General features: G+C 43.2%; 1 protein-coding gene across 4 annotated transcripts in view; it reads left to right on the forward strand.

Annotated features, from left to right (window-relative positions):
- Window positions 1–2,715: 2,715 nt before the first annotated feature.
- kiaa1549la (KIAA1549-like a) overlaps window positions 2,716–16,963 on the forward strand; it is a 109,251-nt gene continuing 95,003 nt past the window's right edge. For 3 of the 4 annotated variants that reach the window (XM_070971527.1, XM_070971530.1, XM_070971531.1), the window contains exon 1: window positions 2,727–3,244. In XM_070971527.1, coding sequence (XP_070827628.1) covers window positions 3,007–3,244 — 238 coding nt within the window. In that variant the 5' untranslated portion in view covers window positions 2,727–3,006. Of the gene's footprint in view, window positions 3,245–16,963 lie in introns of all 4 variants that reach the window. The other variant, XM_070971532.1, reaches the window with a different exon arrangement.

Here is a 16,963-nt window from a genome sequence, read left to right on the forward strand (position 1 = left end):
CTCAACGGAGGAAGGCACAGACACGTCTACCCACCAGAACTACAGACAACAGCAACATGTGTAACTTCTTTAAAGGCTGTTGCTCTGCGTGTCATATAATGGTGATTCACACACTTTCAGATGTCGTCTTGTGCTTCACGGCTCCTGTTAACTGGTTAGTTTTTACTAATGACTGGACATACACCAGTTGTCTGTTTACCTCTGCTCAAATTAAAGTGATTGGTGTTTGGCCATTCTGATAACCTCTGGTAAGCGACCCCCTCTTCCCCTAATGGATCTGATGATATAACAGTGTTTACAGACTCAGGCTCCTGCAGGGCTGTTCCAGCAGCAAAATAATAATTGCACCATTATTTGTTTTACAGTAAATTGGCCACAATGGGGACAGAGCTGATGATGAGCGCTGTCCCTCGGTGTGTGCATGCAGGCAGTGTGGCTCTGCCCTCAGCTCCCACCAGGGGCCGCCTGCCTCCCGCTGAACTCAGATCAGCCACAGACCCATGCGAAAGCAGAGCGGCGCTGGCGTCACTGCCTGACTGATGTTTGGTGCTTTAATGCTGCAGCGGGCTTCATGTCCGCTCCGTCACAGACGAAACAAGCGAGTTGTCTCATCTGTCCTCTCTGGTTCTAGAGGTGAAGTAAGGAGTCAGACCGTTCAGACCAGCCTGTGCTGTTATTTTTACCATAATTACACCAAACACGCAGGCTGTTTCTACCTGCGAGAGGCTGCGTCAAGCTAGCGACCGTGTTAGCCAAAAGCAGACCGGAAGTTGGCTAGTTTACCCATTAAAAGTCAAAGCGCATCGATTTATCTCGCCACAAAATAACGAATGCCCCTTACAGTGCAAAATATATGGTTTAACACTCAGTGAAAACACAAGGAGTGATGCTCTAGCTGTCAAATGGACGCTAAGGACCAAATGTAGCTGTAGTAAATGAGCTGTGAGCAAGTTCAGGCAATATATGCTTGCATCTTACAAGCAAATCTTGATTTAAGTTTAATTCAGCTTGTTGTACTTAACAGATCCAGATGTGTTCAGAGGAATTCTGGTGGGACAGCAGCACCGCAATAAGCCGATGAATATTAAACACAGAAACATGATCATTGCACGCAGGGTGGACATGAAACATCTCAGTTTGAACCATGGGCCTTCAAGAACAGCCTCATCGACCCAAACAGCCCCCCGATCTCATTAACTTGTGCTTTAAGCAAGATGACTTTTTATTTCCAGCTTTCACAAAGGGCCTGATGCAAAAAGCAAGAGTTCAAAAGTGTGGACACCCTGCATTGTCAGTACTAAGTAACACCACTTTGGCAAGTATCGCAGCTTGAAAAGGCTTTTTGCAGCCGGCTAAGAGTCTTTCAGTTCTTGTTTGGAGGATTTTCATTCATTCTTCCTGCAAAAGGATTCTACTCGTCTTGCACACGCTGCTCTTTTAAGGTCTATCTACAGATTTTCAGGGGGCTGTGAAGGCCATGTCAAAACCTTCAGCTTGGTCCTCTTGAGGTAGTCCGTTGTGGATTTTGAGGTGTGTTTGGGATCATTATTCTGTTGTAGAAGCCATCCTCTTTTTACCTGCACAGTGTCCTCTTGTCTGTCCAGCCTGCTCAGTCTTTTTGCTGTCAAACAGGGCTTTTAATTTGCCTCTCTGGTAATCCAACAAGCAGTTCTCTCAGAAAGTTTTCTTGGTCTTCCAAACCTCAGCTGTTTCTGTTGACTGCCACTGCTTAATTATATTACAAACGTCTACGTGGAAATGCTTCACTATCTCCTTACATCCTTCTCCCACTTTGTGGGCACCAATTATTTTCATTTTCACAGTTCTAGGCAGCTGCTTAGAGGAGCCCATGGCTGCTGATTGTTGGAACAAGGTTTAAGGAGTCACAGTTTGAATAAAGCTTTGAAATGTGCATCACCTTGCCTTCCCTAATGATGACTGTAAATAAGCCGTAGCCCGAAAAAGCTAATTTAGGTCTGACACCTTGGTAAAAGTTACCTGAGAGCTCAACTCTCTTGGCCTTGACTGGACTCCCTTCCCCCTTTCACTCTTAAATTGTAGAAAACAAAAAATAATTCATTGATCTTGCTTAAAATGTTGACATGAATGCTTCATCTTTAACTTTATGCCTTTTAGAGATCAGTTCATCTTCTACTCTCTTCATTATTCACAGGAAAAGAATATATAGAAGCTATTCACAGGAACAGAAATGTATATATACATACAGTATATTTACCACCTGCTCGTCACAACTAACAACCATTCACATGCACACTCACATTGACATGTACACTGCAAGGGCCAAGTACATATATGTATTTATATAAACACACACACACACACACACACACACACACACACACACACACACACACACACACACACACACACACACACACACACACACACACACACATATTATTATATATTATATCCAGTCCACTCAGGCTGTCCCACTATAACCAGACCTCTCAGCCTCATTGTCCCACTATAACCAGTCCATCTCTCTGTCCCACTATAACCAGTCCTCTCAGTCTGTCTGTCCCACTATAAAAAGTCCATGTCTCTGTCCTGCCTGTATATAATAAACACTAAACAGGCTTCACCTCACGGTCAGTCAAGTGTCCCTTTAACCGTATTAGCAGCAGATGCACTTCCAGACAATTTAATTTTTTAGGCGGTTTATTTTGAAGGCAGCATAAACTGATTTCCGGTATTTTATCAGTAGTGATGCAGCTGCCAGCGGAGATGGAGAGCGCCTGGCGGTCGCAGTAGGGACGTCAGACTTCACACAGCGCGCGTACACACAGACACGGACACAGTGAGACGCGTCAAAGAGACAAAACAGTACAGCAGTCTCATTGTTTCTTTATCGATCTCCACAGCCTCCAGCAGGCTCATGGAGAGCGGAGCCCTGCTTGTCCGCACCGGGGGCACGTTGATCGGATGCCTTTCACCACAGCAGCGCCGTTAGATGCTTTCCATTCGGGATTAATTGGTTGACCAATGGCTCCCAAACATGCGCTCCTCTCCAGCAGTGGCCCCGGGGTTGGAGGTGTGAATATTAAAGGAGACCCCTGCTCTTCCTCTCCGACGGCATGGTTCCTGAATGCGGGGATGGCGGCCGTCCGTTCGCCGAGGAACGGGAAGAGGACGCGGGCGCTGGATAGGATGCTGGCCCGGTGGTTTGTGACTGTCGGTGCGGTCCTGATGCTGATGATACAGAGCTCCTTGGCCGCTGACGGTAAGACACTGATGCTGTGTTATGTTCCAAACTGTGAGAGTGGTCCTTTATTCCTCATAATCATAGAAATAAACCAAAAGAAATAAATACCACATGCTCAGCAGGCTGAGTGGCGCGGAATGTTCCGACTCCCATTCCGGTCTCAAGATGGCTTGATGTCATTATATCATTTAATTAATGTAATTATTGATTAGACACTTTGTGAGATCTATGAGGGGAAGATATCATCAGACAGTTAGATATAAGTGATAGCCTCTAAAAACAACAGCTGGGTTGTATAAGATGTGGCAGTCATTTTGATGCGTCTGCAGCTGTTTTAGTGATCTCTGAGGGCTGAACTGTTATTTTCACAGCCTATGTCTTTACAGAAATGTGATTTATTGCCCCGATCGCACGTTAAATGTGTTTGTTGTGCTTTTTAAGCATCATTGTAGTCGCACACAGGCCCTAACCCATGTCACGTCCCCAAACACGGAGCGGGAGCGCACGGCGGACCGCAGCGCTGCGCCGCGCCGTGCCGTGCCGCGCCGCGCCGCGCCGCCACAACGCGCTCACCGCGGTCGTTTCATTGCATTAAGGCAGAAACTTTTTATTCATTCATGGAGCACTGAGCCCCGAGGTCACCAACCTCAAACGAGATCCATAGGGGACGTTTCATAGTCGACACAGATAAATAATTTATGAGCTCCGTGTCTTCACGGCCATCCAAGGAAAACAAAAATAGAGTGAGGGCGAGATCGAGCTGACGGTTTGGCACCAGTGTCTCAGCTGCAGATACCGACCCACCGAGCGGTAAACCGGTCGCGTAACACCAGCGCATACCGCTTCCGCCCCCGATGCACACGCAACTATAATGCCAGTGGTCTGGTTTTTAGAAGTGATGCCTTAATAGGTTGTTTGCAGTCACATGATGTTAAATTCAGATGGAGGGTAGGAAATGAAAACCGTGATGGAGGACATAGAGGGAAGTTCTTCCTGGGCTAATTTAGATGAAATTAAGAGAGAAAGGTTTAAACTGAAAATCAGAACTAATGTTGTGACCCTTTTGTTATGAACTGAAGGTTTTACCTTACAGATATAACAAACACCTGCTCATTCAGATGCCTTTCTACTCTAGAAAACAAATAAAAGCATGTAAATGTATGGAGGCAGCAACTTTTTTGTTGGCGGTCGGGTCCACAGCCTGGATGCCAAGGTGCTCCGGGATGACTGTCATTTGGTTTCTGTCTCTGTTTTTGTTGTTGGGATATGTTCATAGACAGTATCCACGTGAGCGATTCTGTTGACATGACAATAAAGTCATTTCACACCTAAGTCCTGCAGATGTGCCCAGCTGATATTAGAGCTAGCCTCAGCTAACATGGCTGTTGTTAGCCTCGTCACTGCGGCCAGTCTGACCAATAGCTGACAGAAATGTCAACCAGCCAGTTATACTTATGTTGTTTTTGTTATGATTTATTAGTAAAACACCGTCACACATATAAAACTCCATGTGGCCGAATATTAAGCTGGCGTGTGGCAGTTTTTTTCTTATTCATCATTAATACTTTGAATGAGTGTGCTGTCGTTGTGCCATTGCCGTTGTTTTCTGCCAGCGTTGAGCTTTGGATACGCTCAAATGACTGAAATCAAGTGTATATGTATTGATTCCACCTGGCAGGAGGCGGCACTATGTAAGTATACATTTGGTCATTCACAGCATTTAACAGCAACTGAACCTGGAGCTTTTTTCTACAGTCCGAAAAATCTAGTTAAGACATCGTTGGAATCTTTGTTCCTCAATTTAATTCTTACACTTATGTTTCATCAAGGGACCACGTTGTGCCTTTTTACACTCATCCAGCAGCATATGCTCTTTCTTACTGACATACCACCATGTCATTTTGGCTTGGAGCCTTGGAAGTCTTGACTGGATGGAGTCAAGTTTGCATTGTTTGCATTTGGCAGGTTCTTGAAAAGAAATCACAAAACAAAAACAGACATCAGAAAACTCAGACGTAAGTGCATCCAAGATTCATTATTAATCCCGTTGTTCAAGCCAGGTTCAGCGGTGCTTAGAGATGCAACTGGCTACTGAAGGATCAGTTCACCCATATGACAAAAAGCATATTTTTCCACTCCGTTAGTAACCAGCCATGTGTAGTTTAAAGTTTAGATATTGGCAGCTCTCCTGATGCCAGCTCCAGCTGCATGTGAGTGGAATTTCAACTTCGGTGTTGGCAGCGCTGAAGGTGACATTTGGAAAACCTAAATGTCAAATGTCTTGTCGTTTTCCAGGAATAATGAGTCAGTTTTAGTCAGGATGCTCCACAGACAGCTGTGGAGACATGAAGCTGCTGAAGGTTTTAAAATATCTATCCATTAACTTTTCTCAGTTATAATGCTCCAATAAAACCCAAACAACACAAAAATATAAGAAGTCTGTATGTATTTGGTGCTCCTACAGTTTCTTAGTGCAGTTCACTTATTGCACCATTGTCGTGAATATGGACAGCTGCGTTTGTTATGATTACATTACTTCCATTCAAAAACTAGAGACTTGACTTAGCAAGATGGCTAATAGTCCAACAGCAAGAAGGCCAGTTCGGCGTCTGTCTGCAGCCTTTTATTTCATGAAGCTCTCGCCAACCACTAAAAGCTGGTTTGAGATTTACTCCTGTCTGGCCTCTTGCTCAGCTCTCTTCTTCTCTTCTTAGCTTCCTCCGTCAACGACCTCCTCAGTGTCTTTGCCTCTGTGATGATGTTTGTAGTGGCTGCAGAGCAGCCGGAGGACATCCGAAGGAAAATCAGAAAACATTTTCTTCATAAGACGCGATCCAGTTTCACCCAAATCAGCGACACAGTTGGTGGTGTGTGACGTAGTGTCGTTAAGTGTTGCATGCGTCTAGCAGGAGATCATGCCCACTCAGCCCAAGTTACAGAGTGCAAGAAGAGGCATTCAGGGCCCAGAGTGGGAACGCAAGAGGCGTCATTCTCCCTGTTACAAGTCAGTCTACCATCAAAGGGGTTCTGAGACAGTTATTTTAAGGTAAAATGATGTAATGTTGCTATAACTGAAAGTCAGAAGAACACTGTCATTACCACCGTAGCCATCTCTCATGTTAACCCTCATATTGGAAAAAATTTGAACCCTGGCTCTCTGAATAACACACGCTGCTGCTCCTCGTGTGAGGGTGACGACGAATGTCCGTGTCCCTGTGATTAGCACAGTTGCACATCCCCTCGTTAAGCGCAGATTTGAGAATGAAAGCAGAGCTGCAGAATATGGAGAAGCTCGCCAAAGTATTTGGAAAAAGACAGTTTATCTGCCCAGCCTCCCCAGTTAAATCAGAGCAAATCGCCCACTCACTCTCAACATATCCTCTTTATATCATGCCGCTGTGCCACTTAAGAGTGAGCTTTTCCACAGCATGGCTCGGGGAGATTTGACTTTCTCTCTCTTACCTGGTTACTCAAGCATTCAGCTGTTTCAGGTCTTTTTACAGAGAAAACAGTCCCATTGTATTTTTGTATTCTCCATCTCCGTTCATACCAAGAAAGATGTTTTGGAGGCTGATGCCTAACTGGTGTGTGTGATTTATGTACAATATGTGTGTGTGTGTGTGTGTGTGTGTCTGTGGGCACGCACAGACTGTGTGTTTGTGTGTAGGTGTTTTCTTTAATAGGTCTACAGAGATCTTCATCCTCAGTCAATAGCTGAGATCTATTGGTCTGTGTTACCATGGGAACGTGTCAGCAGCTAGTACTTTTCTCGCTGTGAGTCTGTGTTTGTCAGTCAGGCATTGAAATAACATCTGAGTAAGTGTCAGGTCTGTTGCCTGATAATCGGCGGCCGATGACACACCAGTGGCGATAAAACGGTCTCTGAAGCGCTGAGATTTGTGGGGTTTGAACTCAAACCCTTCCAGCTGCTGAACATCCGGCTCTTTGGTGAGTCACTCACCGCGTAGCGCTGTTGCATCGTGCGTGTGTGTGACCCTTTTCTCTCATCGTGCTGTACTCGACATTCATTACAAACAGTAGCATGATGGCCTTTCTTGCCACAGTTTAGATGCACCAGTAGCGTCCAGCGATCTCTGGGAAATAAAGGAAAATTAATGGGCAGCAGCCAGTAACTAATTAACAGGAGCATGTGCCAAGATAGTATATGATGGTCTTTTCATGTGTTTCCTCCTATTAATCGAAAGCAGAAGGGAATAACAAGAGAGGCGCCTCCCATAGCTTTCTCTGTATTTCTGAATAGTCAAACGGTTGCTAAAGACAGGGGACATTATAATGACATGCATCAAACAGAGCGTCACTGTGGTGATGGTGGGGCTGGGTATCATCTTGTCCTTTCTTTAATACCTTGCTCTGTGCCTCTCGACACACCACTCTTTTCATTTAACACAAAGCGCTAAATAAAACCTTTCCTAATATCATCCAGCCATGACGAGTGCGTGCAGACATTTAGGGTTTTTTTAGGTTTTGAAATCTGTGAGGTTTCTCCTGCAAGCACAATGAATGGAGGTGAGTTTTTGGAGCTTCTGAGAAAGAAAGAAAGAAAGAAAGAAAGAAAGAAAGAAAGAAAGAAAGAAAGAAAGAAAGAAAGAAAGAAAGAAAGAAAGAAAGACTGACTGAAAGAAAGACTGTGTTCAGACAAACAATTCTGTGTGGAGTTTGCATGTTCTCCCCGTGTTCACCTGGGGTATCCTCCTTAAAAAACCCCACTAAAACCAATGGTGACGAAAAGAACCGGGTCCCCGGGCGCCGGTCGGTCGACAGCCCACCGCTCCTGGTGTGCCGCGGAGGAAGGACTTGCCGGGACGGGTCAAAAGCAGAGGAGGAATTTCACCAATGCATGGCGTGTGTGTAGCATGTTGTGTTGTGTGACAATAAAGGGATGTCTTTCTTAAAAAAAAAAAAATCCTGTTAGATCGCTTTGTAGCGTCAGTTGTTGTTTTTTCCTTGCAATCATCGAGAGGGAGCACTCAATGATTGACAAAGTGATCGTTTGTTTTGGCGTCCTACTTACTTACTTAACAGTTATAGTAGCAGTTTTCTACGCCTACGACTCTACAGACACGCTTCGGTCTGTACCACAAAGATGTAACGGTTTGATACCTAGTTAGACACCAGTCTGATTTTGGAGAAACATCAAGTGTTTGACCGCTTTACTGCTCTGCTGCAGGTGCTATAATTAAAGACCAGTTCAAGATTTTTAGAAAACAGAAAGCCCATAAATGATGGAGAGATGATGAATCTTCTCGCTGGATGAGCATAAGACGACATGTTAGCATATTTCCTTGGCTCTGAATGGAGGAATCAGACAAACCCCTGGAGTCGAACAACCCGAGCGGGACAGCGAGGGATGGATTGGTGATAAATCTTCGGCTGATTATTTATCTATCATAATCAATTCAAATGATTGGTTGTGCTGATGAGGCACGGTATGGCCTGGCTCCTGTCCGTCTCCTGTGGCCTCTGAGAGTGGCGGAGTTGGCAGAGGATCAGAGCTCTGAGAGGCTGCATCCTACCTATCTGATTAAAAGTTTAGTGTCCGTCCCCAGACGGAGAAGTTTCTCGTGATGCGTTGAGTCAGAAGAAAAGCAATGTTACTGCTAGCTGGTGTGTTACCGCCATATACAAGGGAGGAAGAAAGAGCGCAGGTAATCAGTCAGATTTAGACTCTTACTGAGGTTGAATTTCAGTGTGATTGCAGGGCCGATGCAGTTTCAGCTCAGACGAGGGATTGGCAGTGAGACGGTGTTTTCATGCTGCTGCTCTACATCCATACGATCACACGCAGTGAACTTGACGACTTATAGCTGGGACACATACCAAATCTGGGCTCGCATTGAATGATCAAAACAATCTAATCTGTACTAAATATTTATCCTCGCAGAGCCTTATTACATGTGACAGGAGAACGACTGTAGTGTGTATTCTGCATATAGCATTTTTTAGTAGATTTGACTTGTAATTGTGGTGAATTCCACAAGGCTCATGGAGCACTTACGCGCAGAGCTCGTGTTTAATGCATGACGGCTGTCAGATGTGATGCCTCTGGAAACTCTGACGATGGTTGACAGATGAGAACGCTTGCTGTGCTACAACCTGCTTTATTTGATATCAGCCACTTGGTGTCATATGGATTCTCGCTCACACACCATTGCTCAGTTCATCAGCTTCGAAACTCTGACAAATCGAATTAACGGCACCACGCTCTGCTGTGTCCTCTACAGTAAATAACTTTTCTGAGATTCATTGCAAAAGGTTCCCAAAGCCGCAGTTCACTTCTGCTCAATTTAGTTTATGTCAAAACATGTCCCTTAAAAGTATTAAGAGGGATATGTGATGATAGGATAGTGATGTTTTCAGCCTCTGATAATGGCAACGCTCATGATCCGCAGGCAGTAATGTAAGCAATAACTTCTGGAAAGGAGCAAGCAATCGTACAAGTGTTCCTTCACTCAGTTATTTTCAGTTTCAGGACATTGTGTGCGTATACCATAGACACACCAGGCTGCGTTAGCAGAGTGAAACTGTCCCAATGTACAATTTTAATGGACTTTAATGGATTTTAATGAGCCAGCCATAAGAAGTAAGTCTAATTTCAAATAATGTAATGTGTCATTACTCAGAAGAAGATGGCTGTAAGATTTCACTCTGAAGAAATGCTGTGTGAAGAACAAGCCACGCATAGTGCTGCGGACAAGTCAGCCAGTACTGAGATTAACTCAGTTTTGGCCTTTTCATTGGATTTTTGGACAATAAGAAAATGTAGAATAATACCAACCTTATCTTGTAAAATAGGCTCACGAAGAGAGCAACTCTGGTTGAACTCAGTTCAGCTGTTTAGTTCGTTACTTGGTGTTAATCATTCATATAACGACCAAAGCTACGAGCGCTGATTCACAGTGATGAATAGAAATGAAATTGTTTCACTTTCATTTAATAGACACGATTATTATTATAGTATCATCATTGTCACTCCATTGGCAGTCCATTTCCATTTCCATCTGTGCATGAAGAAATCAGGGTGGAGAAAGGTGGAGCGAGGCTACCTGCCTCAAAACATTGCCAGTATTGCTTTTGGCTACAGCATCTATTGAGGTTACCTCTGCCTCATACTTCATGCTGGTAGACGGAAATGAGTGTCAAGAGGTGGAGCAGAACGGCACCGTCAGTACTGTTTCATGTTGCTACAGCAACGGCTGTTCGAAAATGTTCATACCGCTATCAGTTGCTGATATTGCCGATACCTTGGCTTCGATACTGATTCCTGAATTGTACTTTTTTTTGACCAGTTTTCTAAAATCCATTTTAAAAAAAAGAAATTCCATCACCCATGAACGTACAGTTACTCACTTCAAAGGATAACCTGGACTAGAATGAGAGAGTGATGGAATATCTAGTCTGCTTAATCCAGTGTTTTGTAATGTTAGACAGCCAATCATCAGATTATTAGATCTTGCTCCAAGCAAGCTTATTGGCTCAGTGACGCCAGTGAGATCTGCTGCTTAGGTATTGAAATTTGGTACCAAATGACAAGCCGTTTTTTGATACTTGATAGTACTATCGCAATACCATCTGCACCATAAAAGTATCAAGTATCGCACCCGGCTGTGGCTGCAGCTTTGATTCGTGGCAGCTTGTCATGCTTAGACCTCAGCTGTCCTCCTTTGCATCATCATACTGCTCCATTTTCTGCTTTTGTCTGAAGCGCTCAGGTGATCAGAGGTGTAGCAGGAGGAGGACTCTGGCTGGAATTGATCCAAGGTTGGCGGGGGGGTGGGGGGTGGGGGGGGGGCTAGCACTGCATCATCCCCGCACATGTTCTCGGCATTAAAGCAGCAGTGGCTCGTTTTGCATCACTCCGCTTGGCTGCACTCTGCTCTGTACTTCTCTGTGCCGCTGTGATTATGCACTGCTGGGGCTTTTCGCTCTGACAGGGAGAAAGAAAAAGAAATAAGATGGAACTTTTGCTTATTACATACCGCACTCATACATACAAATCAGAACTATAGGGTATGCTGACGCTGGGAGGCAGGTGATTTCAGTGATCACCTTAATGTGCTGTGTTTCATAATAAAATGCTCATCGTTTTTTTTTTTTTTTTTGCCTGCATGTCTCATAATGTTGTCAGTCCTCTTTGCTGTTGTTTATGATGCACCTGTACCTCAGAGACACTGCAGGTAAACTGTGTAATGATGCCTGCTGTCGTGTTAAATGTCTCTGCTTGCAGCACTGTCATCACTCACACTGTTGCCAGGCAGAAATACAGAAGCAGCTTTATTATGCAGGGAAGACAAACTCCAATAATATGACTGACACAACTCTGTTTTAGCTACGGCTGGTTGTTTTCTTGACGGTAACTGAGCTAACCAGGCTAAATGTCTCCGACAGACTCTTAATCTGAGCTGTTATGCACCTCAGCACCTCTATCACCCACATAATGGCTTGAAACGCATGCACACACTCAATGCTGCACTCGCTTCCATCGGTGTAACAGACAGCTCCTCTCTGCTGCATTCTGGAGTTAATCATCTCTCAAATATGTGTGAGTGTGTGTGTGTGTTTGAGTGAGGAATATCGAGAAACTGAAAGTCAGAGAGGTTTCATATGTGGATCATAAATATTTCCCCAGCTTGTACATTAAATAAATTATGCATGGCAGGGCCCTGTTACAAATCATACGGGGAGGCAGAAGCTCTTTTGGATAAATAGATTTCTATAATCCCAATTAGCCACACTTTGTATTTTTCCAATCTGTGGGGGCTGTGAGAGGTTGCGTGTTTCCTCGCTGGTGTTTCAGGAAGGTTAATTATTTTCCGACACTCTCACGTGAGAAGCACTTTGATGTGCAACGTGTCATGAGGACACTTCTCATGCTCAGGGCTCATGCGTGTGTGCACACGGTGTACAATACGGAGTCATGCAATGTTTGCAGAGTGTGTATGTCTTAATGTGTCCACAGAGAATTCGCAGCATGCAGTCCTGCATGTAGGTGTGTGCAGGTATGCAGCTGCTTGCGGTAAACTAGAGACATCTGTGAGTGCGTGCTTCCCTCCAGATGTTGTGTAATGCAAGAAAGGTGCTGCAGTTCACTCGCTCTGTGTTATAATATAATTTCTCACTCCTGTTAATATCTAATATCACTGGTAGTTTTGGGTGGTTTTGGGTTTAGGTATCTTTTTTTTTTTCAAACATATTTTTATTTAACTTTTTTGCAAAGCATGTGCACAAAAGTAAAGTAGGAATAGTAATAGTACAAAAATACAGACATTTAAACCTGACAGTGATACATCAAATAAAATAGATCAATGCATTAAAATACTACTACTACTACTACTACTACTACTACTAATAATAATAATTGAACAAAAACTAAGGACGAGAGTTCAGGAAGTCTGATCCTTTTTCCGGGCCGGGTCTATAAGCCCTGACCTCATCCTACGAGGTGCAGTGGTACCCAGGTAGTCGAGAAATGGATCCCAGGTCCGATAAAATAGAAAGGGATTATCCTTCAGTGCTGTAGAGTAAGCTTCAAATGAATGATACTGGTCACAATTTGTTTGCACTGATTGAGAGTGGGAGCTTTATCAGTGATCCATAAGGCCAGAATACATTTCCGGGCACAGTGCAGTAAAATGTGCAAAAGGTCTCTGTTGCGAACATCGGCAGGTAATTCATCCTCTAGTCCCAACAGGCAAGTCCTTGCGCTCAGATGTAGATGATGCTTGAAAATGACATTAAGCTGTTGAATAATCATAATCCAAAACTGCTGAACATGAGGACAGCTCCACAAACAACGAATAAATGATCGGACAGCAGACTGACATTTCGTGCACAGTTCTGACAGAGTTGGGTTCATTCTGTGTCTGGCCTCAGTGATATAAAAATCTTGAATTGCCTCTCCCAGGCAGGGTTAGACACCAGGACCCTGGAGGGCTGGCCGCACAGGGCATCCCACTCCCCAGGCTCCATTCCTTTTAGGTATCTTATGTGCTGAAGAGAGGGCACACAGAGGAGACCTGAGGATGATATTCTGCTCCTCAGCCTGCAGTTTCTAACTGAATGCTAAGCTACATCTCAAAACAGCAAGTTTAACTCCTCAAGCATTTTGTCTGTATTTTAATCACAACCTGTAGTCTAATTAAAGGGTGATGACAAACTCTGTCACCTCTGCTAAGATGGATATCATTGCAAGCTTCTGAAAGCCATGTCTCTGTATACATTCTGTGTGTATAAACTCTAATTCACTCTTGCACGGTGCACTTCACAGCACACTCAATAATTCACTCTATAGTGAGCACGTTGTCATTTTATCATCATCGACAGATGTAGAGTCGCACGACTGCAACTGTAAACTCTACTTTTTGCATCTATAAAACGGGCTGCATAGCAGTGTGGGATTGTTAGCAGACAATAATATACATACCATGAAAACTACATGTTATACCTCTGCACCGGTGGAAGCTGAGGCTGGAGTCCTTTCAGGTCGTCTGTCCACCTGCAAGATGGACATATGTCTCAGGAACACTGGAAGGGAATCTTGTCAAATATGGCACAATTGTTCACAGAGTTAAGGATGAACTGCTTCCATTTTGGTTGTCAAAGGTTGCTGTGATCTCACAAAATACATTTTTGGCCATAGCTCAACTCAGTTAATAAGCTTATGAAGAGAAAATTGATTGACATCTGCCTGACTGTTAGCCTTGCAGCTTTGGGGCAAAACAAAATACACGTTTCGGTCTTGTGGGCTGTTTCATATGAAGACATTGTGGCAGCAGGAGAAGCACAGGTGTAACTAATAAAACGAATGATGGCTGAATTCAGTTCAGTCTCAGGGCCCCTGGTATTCTGCATGCGGGCTCGCTTTAACACTTAATTCACCTGCTGCAGAGCAACACCTGTGCTTTTCATATGATGACATCAACATGTCTGCTGTAATAAAGGTCCAGCTATTAGTACACAGAGTGAGGTCACTTCATGAGCAGCCATGCAGAATAAATCACACCACCTGTGTGGAGTTTTACAGGACAGATTATTTCCATCGCTTTTTGTACTCGTCTTTTATTTCTTAATGAATGTGAGTGCTTTACACCCTTTCCTCCCATACAGAGATTCTTTACTGTTATTATTGATTATCCAAAGCCAAGCTGCTTTTACACACAGAAACCCATCATGTGAACTGATGTGTTCATGATATGTTAAAGCGCCGACTCGCGCGCGAGGGAAAGATTACAGGAGTTTGAGCGGTTCCCCTCCAACTAATCTTTACTAACTACCTAGTCACGGACGGTATGTGAAACTCTGGCCCCTTTAAAAGACTAGCGGTGAGAAGTTCATGTTTTGACTGATATATTACTTTACCCGTGATGTGAGCCTTAAATCGCCATATCCGTACGTCTTTTTTATTCTTTATTAGTCGATTTGATTACTTAATACAATGAGAAGCAACAGACTATCAATACGAGCTTGTTTTATTTAAGCGGGATATCCTCTTTCCATTTAAATAGGATTTTTTGACAAGGCAGTTACTTTATTATTATCATAATTTTTTTTGTAAATATACGTTTGCATTTTCTTTCCTCTACGCTGGTATAAGGGGCCAAAATAAGTTAGACTAATGCTAAAGACTTCATTTGGATTAAAATGCACGCTATCAGATGACGTTGGACTGCTAGCATGTGTGAAATTGCGTGTTTCACCTCTAGCGAGGGGCCCTCCAGGTCGAGGATCTCCCCTCTGCCTACCAACGGGGACTTAGGGTGGCGAAGAATCACCCCAACTTGGGAGTTAAATGTTCTTTTTTTGTCTCTTTCAGTTAGCACATGTTGTCCAGATGTTCAGGACTGTGCAGTTTCAAGTTGTCTGGAAGCTAAAGAATGTAACACGGGATTGGATCATTTAAATGCCATTTAATAATATAAAACTGGTGTCTATTAATGTGAATGGGATGAATAATCCTGTTAAGAGGAGCAAGATCCTGGCTAAATTGAAAAAAGAAAAGGCTCAAGTATTATTTTTGCAGGAAACCCACCTGCCTCAACAAGAACATGAAAAGTTAAAACGTTTTGGTTTTAGGAATACATTTTATAGTAGCTACAGATCCAGCCAGAAGAGGGGAGTGGCTATTCTTATTTCAAATGCAGTTCAATTTGAAAGTCTTAAAGAAGTTCAGGACAATGAAGGGAGATTTGTATTAATTAAAGGAAAGCTAGAAAACACAATGGTGACAATGGTTAATGTATATGCCCCCCCAGAAAGTACTAAATGTTTTTTCAAAACTCTGTTCAACACTATTGCTATAGAATCTGAAGGTATATTGATATGTGGAGGAGATTTTAATGTGGTCATGAATCATAATCTGGATACAACAAGCCAAAAAAGAAGCAAGAAACATCTATCAAAATTTATTAACACATCAGTGCAGGAAATGGGACTAATTGATGTGTGGCGAGAACTCCACCCATTAGAAAGGGACTATACTCACTATTCAGTACCCCATTCTGTTTACTCCAGAATTGACTACTTTTTATTAACACAAGTGAAATCCATAGGGTCACACAATGTAAAATCGGGGTGGCAGATATATCAGATCACAGTGGGGTCAGTTTGACAATGCACCTGAATAATAGGAAAATAAATACTGTATGGAGGCTAAATGTGGGCATCCTGAATAATCAGGCAAATGTGGAGCAGATAAGAGAAGAAATAAAAAGATATATAAAAGAGAACGATAACGGGGAAGTAAACCCTGCAATTCTGTGGGACGGTATGAAGGCAGTTATACGGGGGAAACTAATTGCTTTGACGACATCACAAAAAAAAAAGGCTCAACTAGCTATGTATAAAAACAAAGTAGAAAAACTGCAAGAATTGGAGAAGAAACATAAAAATGCAGAAAATCAGTCTGTATTACAGCAAATAAAGAAGACAAGGGAAGAGATAAATGAGATGCTCAGGACAGATATAGAAAAGAGGGCAAGATTTGTAAGGCAGACATATTATGAATCAGGCTCCAAAGCAATAAAGCTGTTGGCTAGGCGACTGCGAAAACAACAGGCTGTTAACACAATTTATAAAATAAGGAACCCTCAAACCAACCAACTATCACACGAACCAGATGAAATAGAAAAAACATTTGAAGAATACTACAAGAACCTTTATTCTAAACCAGTATCAGCTGATGAAAAAACAATAAGAAGCTTTCTTGACACACTTGACCTGCCATCTATTGGTGAGACACAGAATGACACTGTTACGTCACAATTCACAGTGAAGGAGCTAGAAGCTGCAATTAGCAGGTTGAAGACTAGCAAATCACCAGGCAGTGATGGGTACCCTTCTGAATGGTATAAGACCTTCCAGAGGGAGCTAACACCTTTGCTTCTATCCTGCTTTAACTGGACCCTTAATGAGGGTAGGGCTCCCCCATCGTGGAAAGAAGCAATTATTACTGTTCTACCCAAAGATGGCAAAGATAAAGAAGACTGCAAAAACTATAGGCCGATTTCACTTTTAAATGTAGACTACAAACTATTCACATCAATTATTTGCAAAAGACTCGAGGCCTTCATACCAGATTTGATTGATGAAGATCAAACCGGCTTTATTAAAGGTCGCCAAACACACGATAATATTAGAAGAACCCTCCATATTCTAAACAACGCCCAAAAAAGTGGTACAAGTACAATTCTGGTTAGTTTAGATGCTGAAAAAGCATTTGAT

The sequence above is a fragment of the Chaetodon trifascialis genome, chromosome 10 (assembly GCF_039877785.1).
Source record: "Chaetodon trifascialis isolate fChaTrf1 chromosome 10, fChaTrf1.hap1, whole genome shotgun sequence".
In the NCBI taxonomy this organism is placed as follows: Eukaryota; Metazoa; Chordata; class Actinopteri; order Chaetodontiformes; family Chaetodontidae; genus Chaetodon; species Chaetodon trifascialis.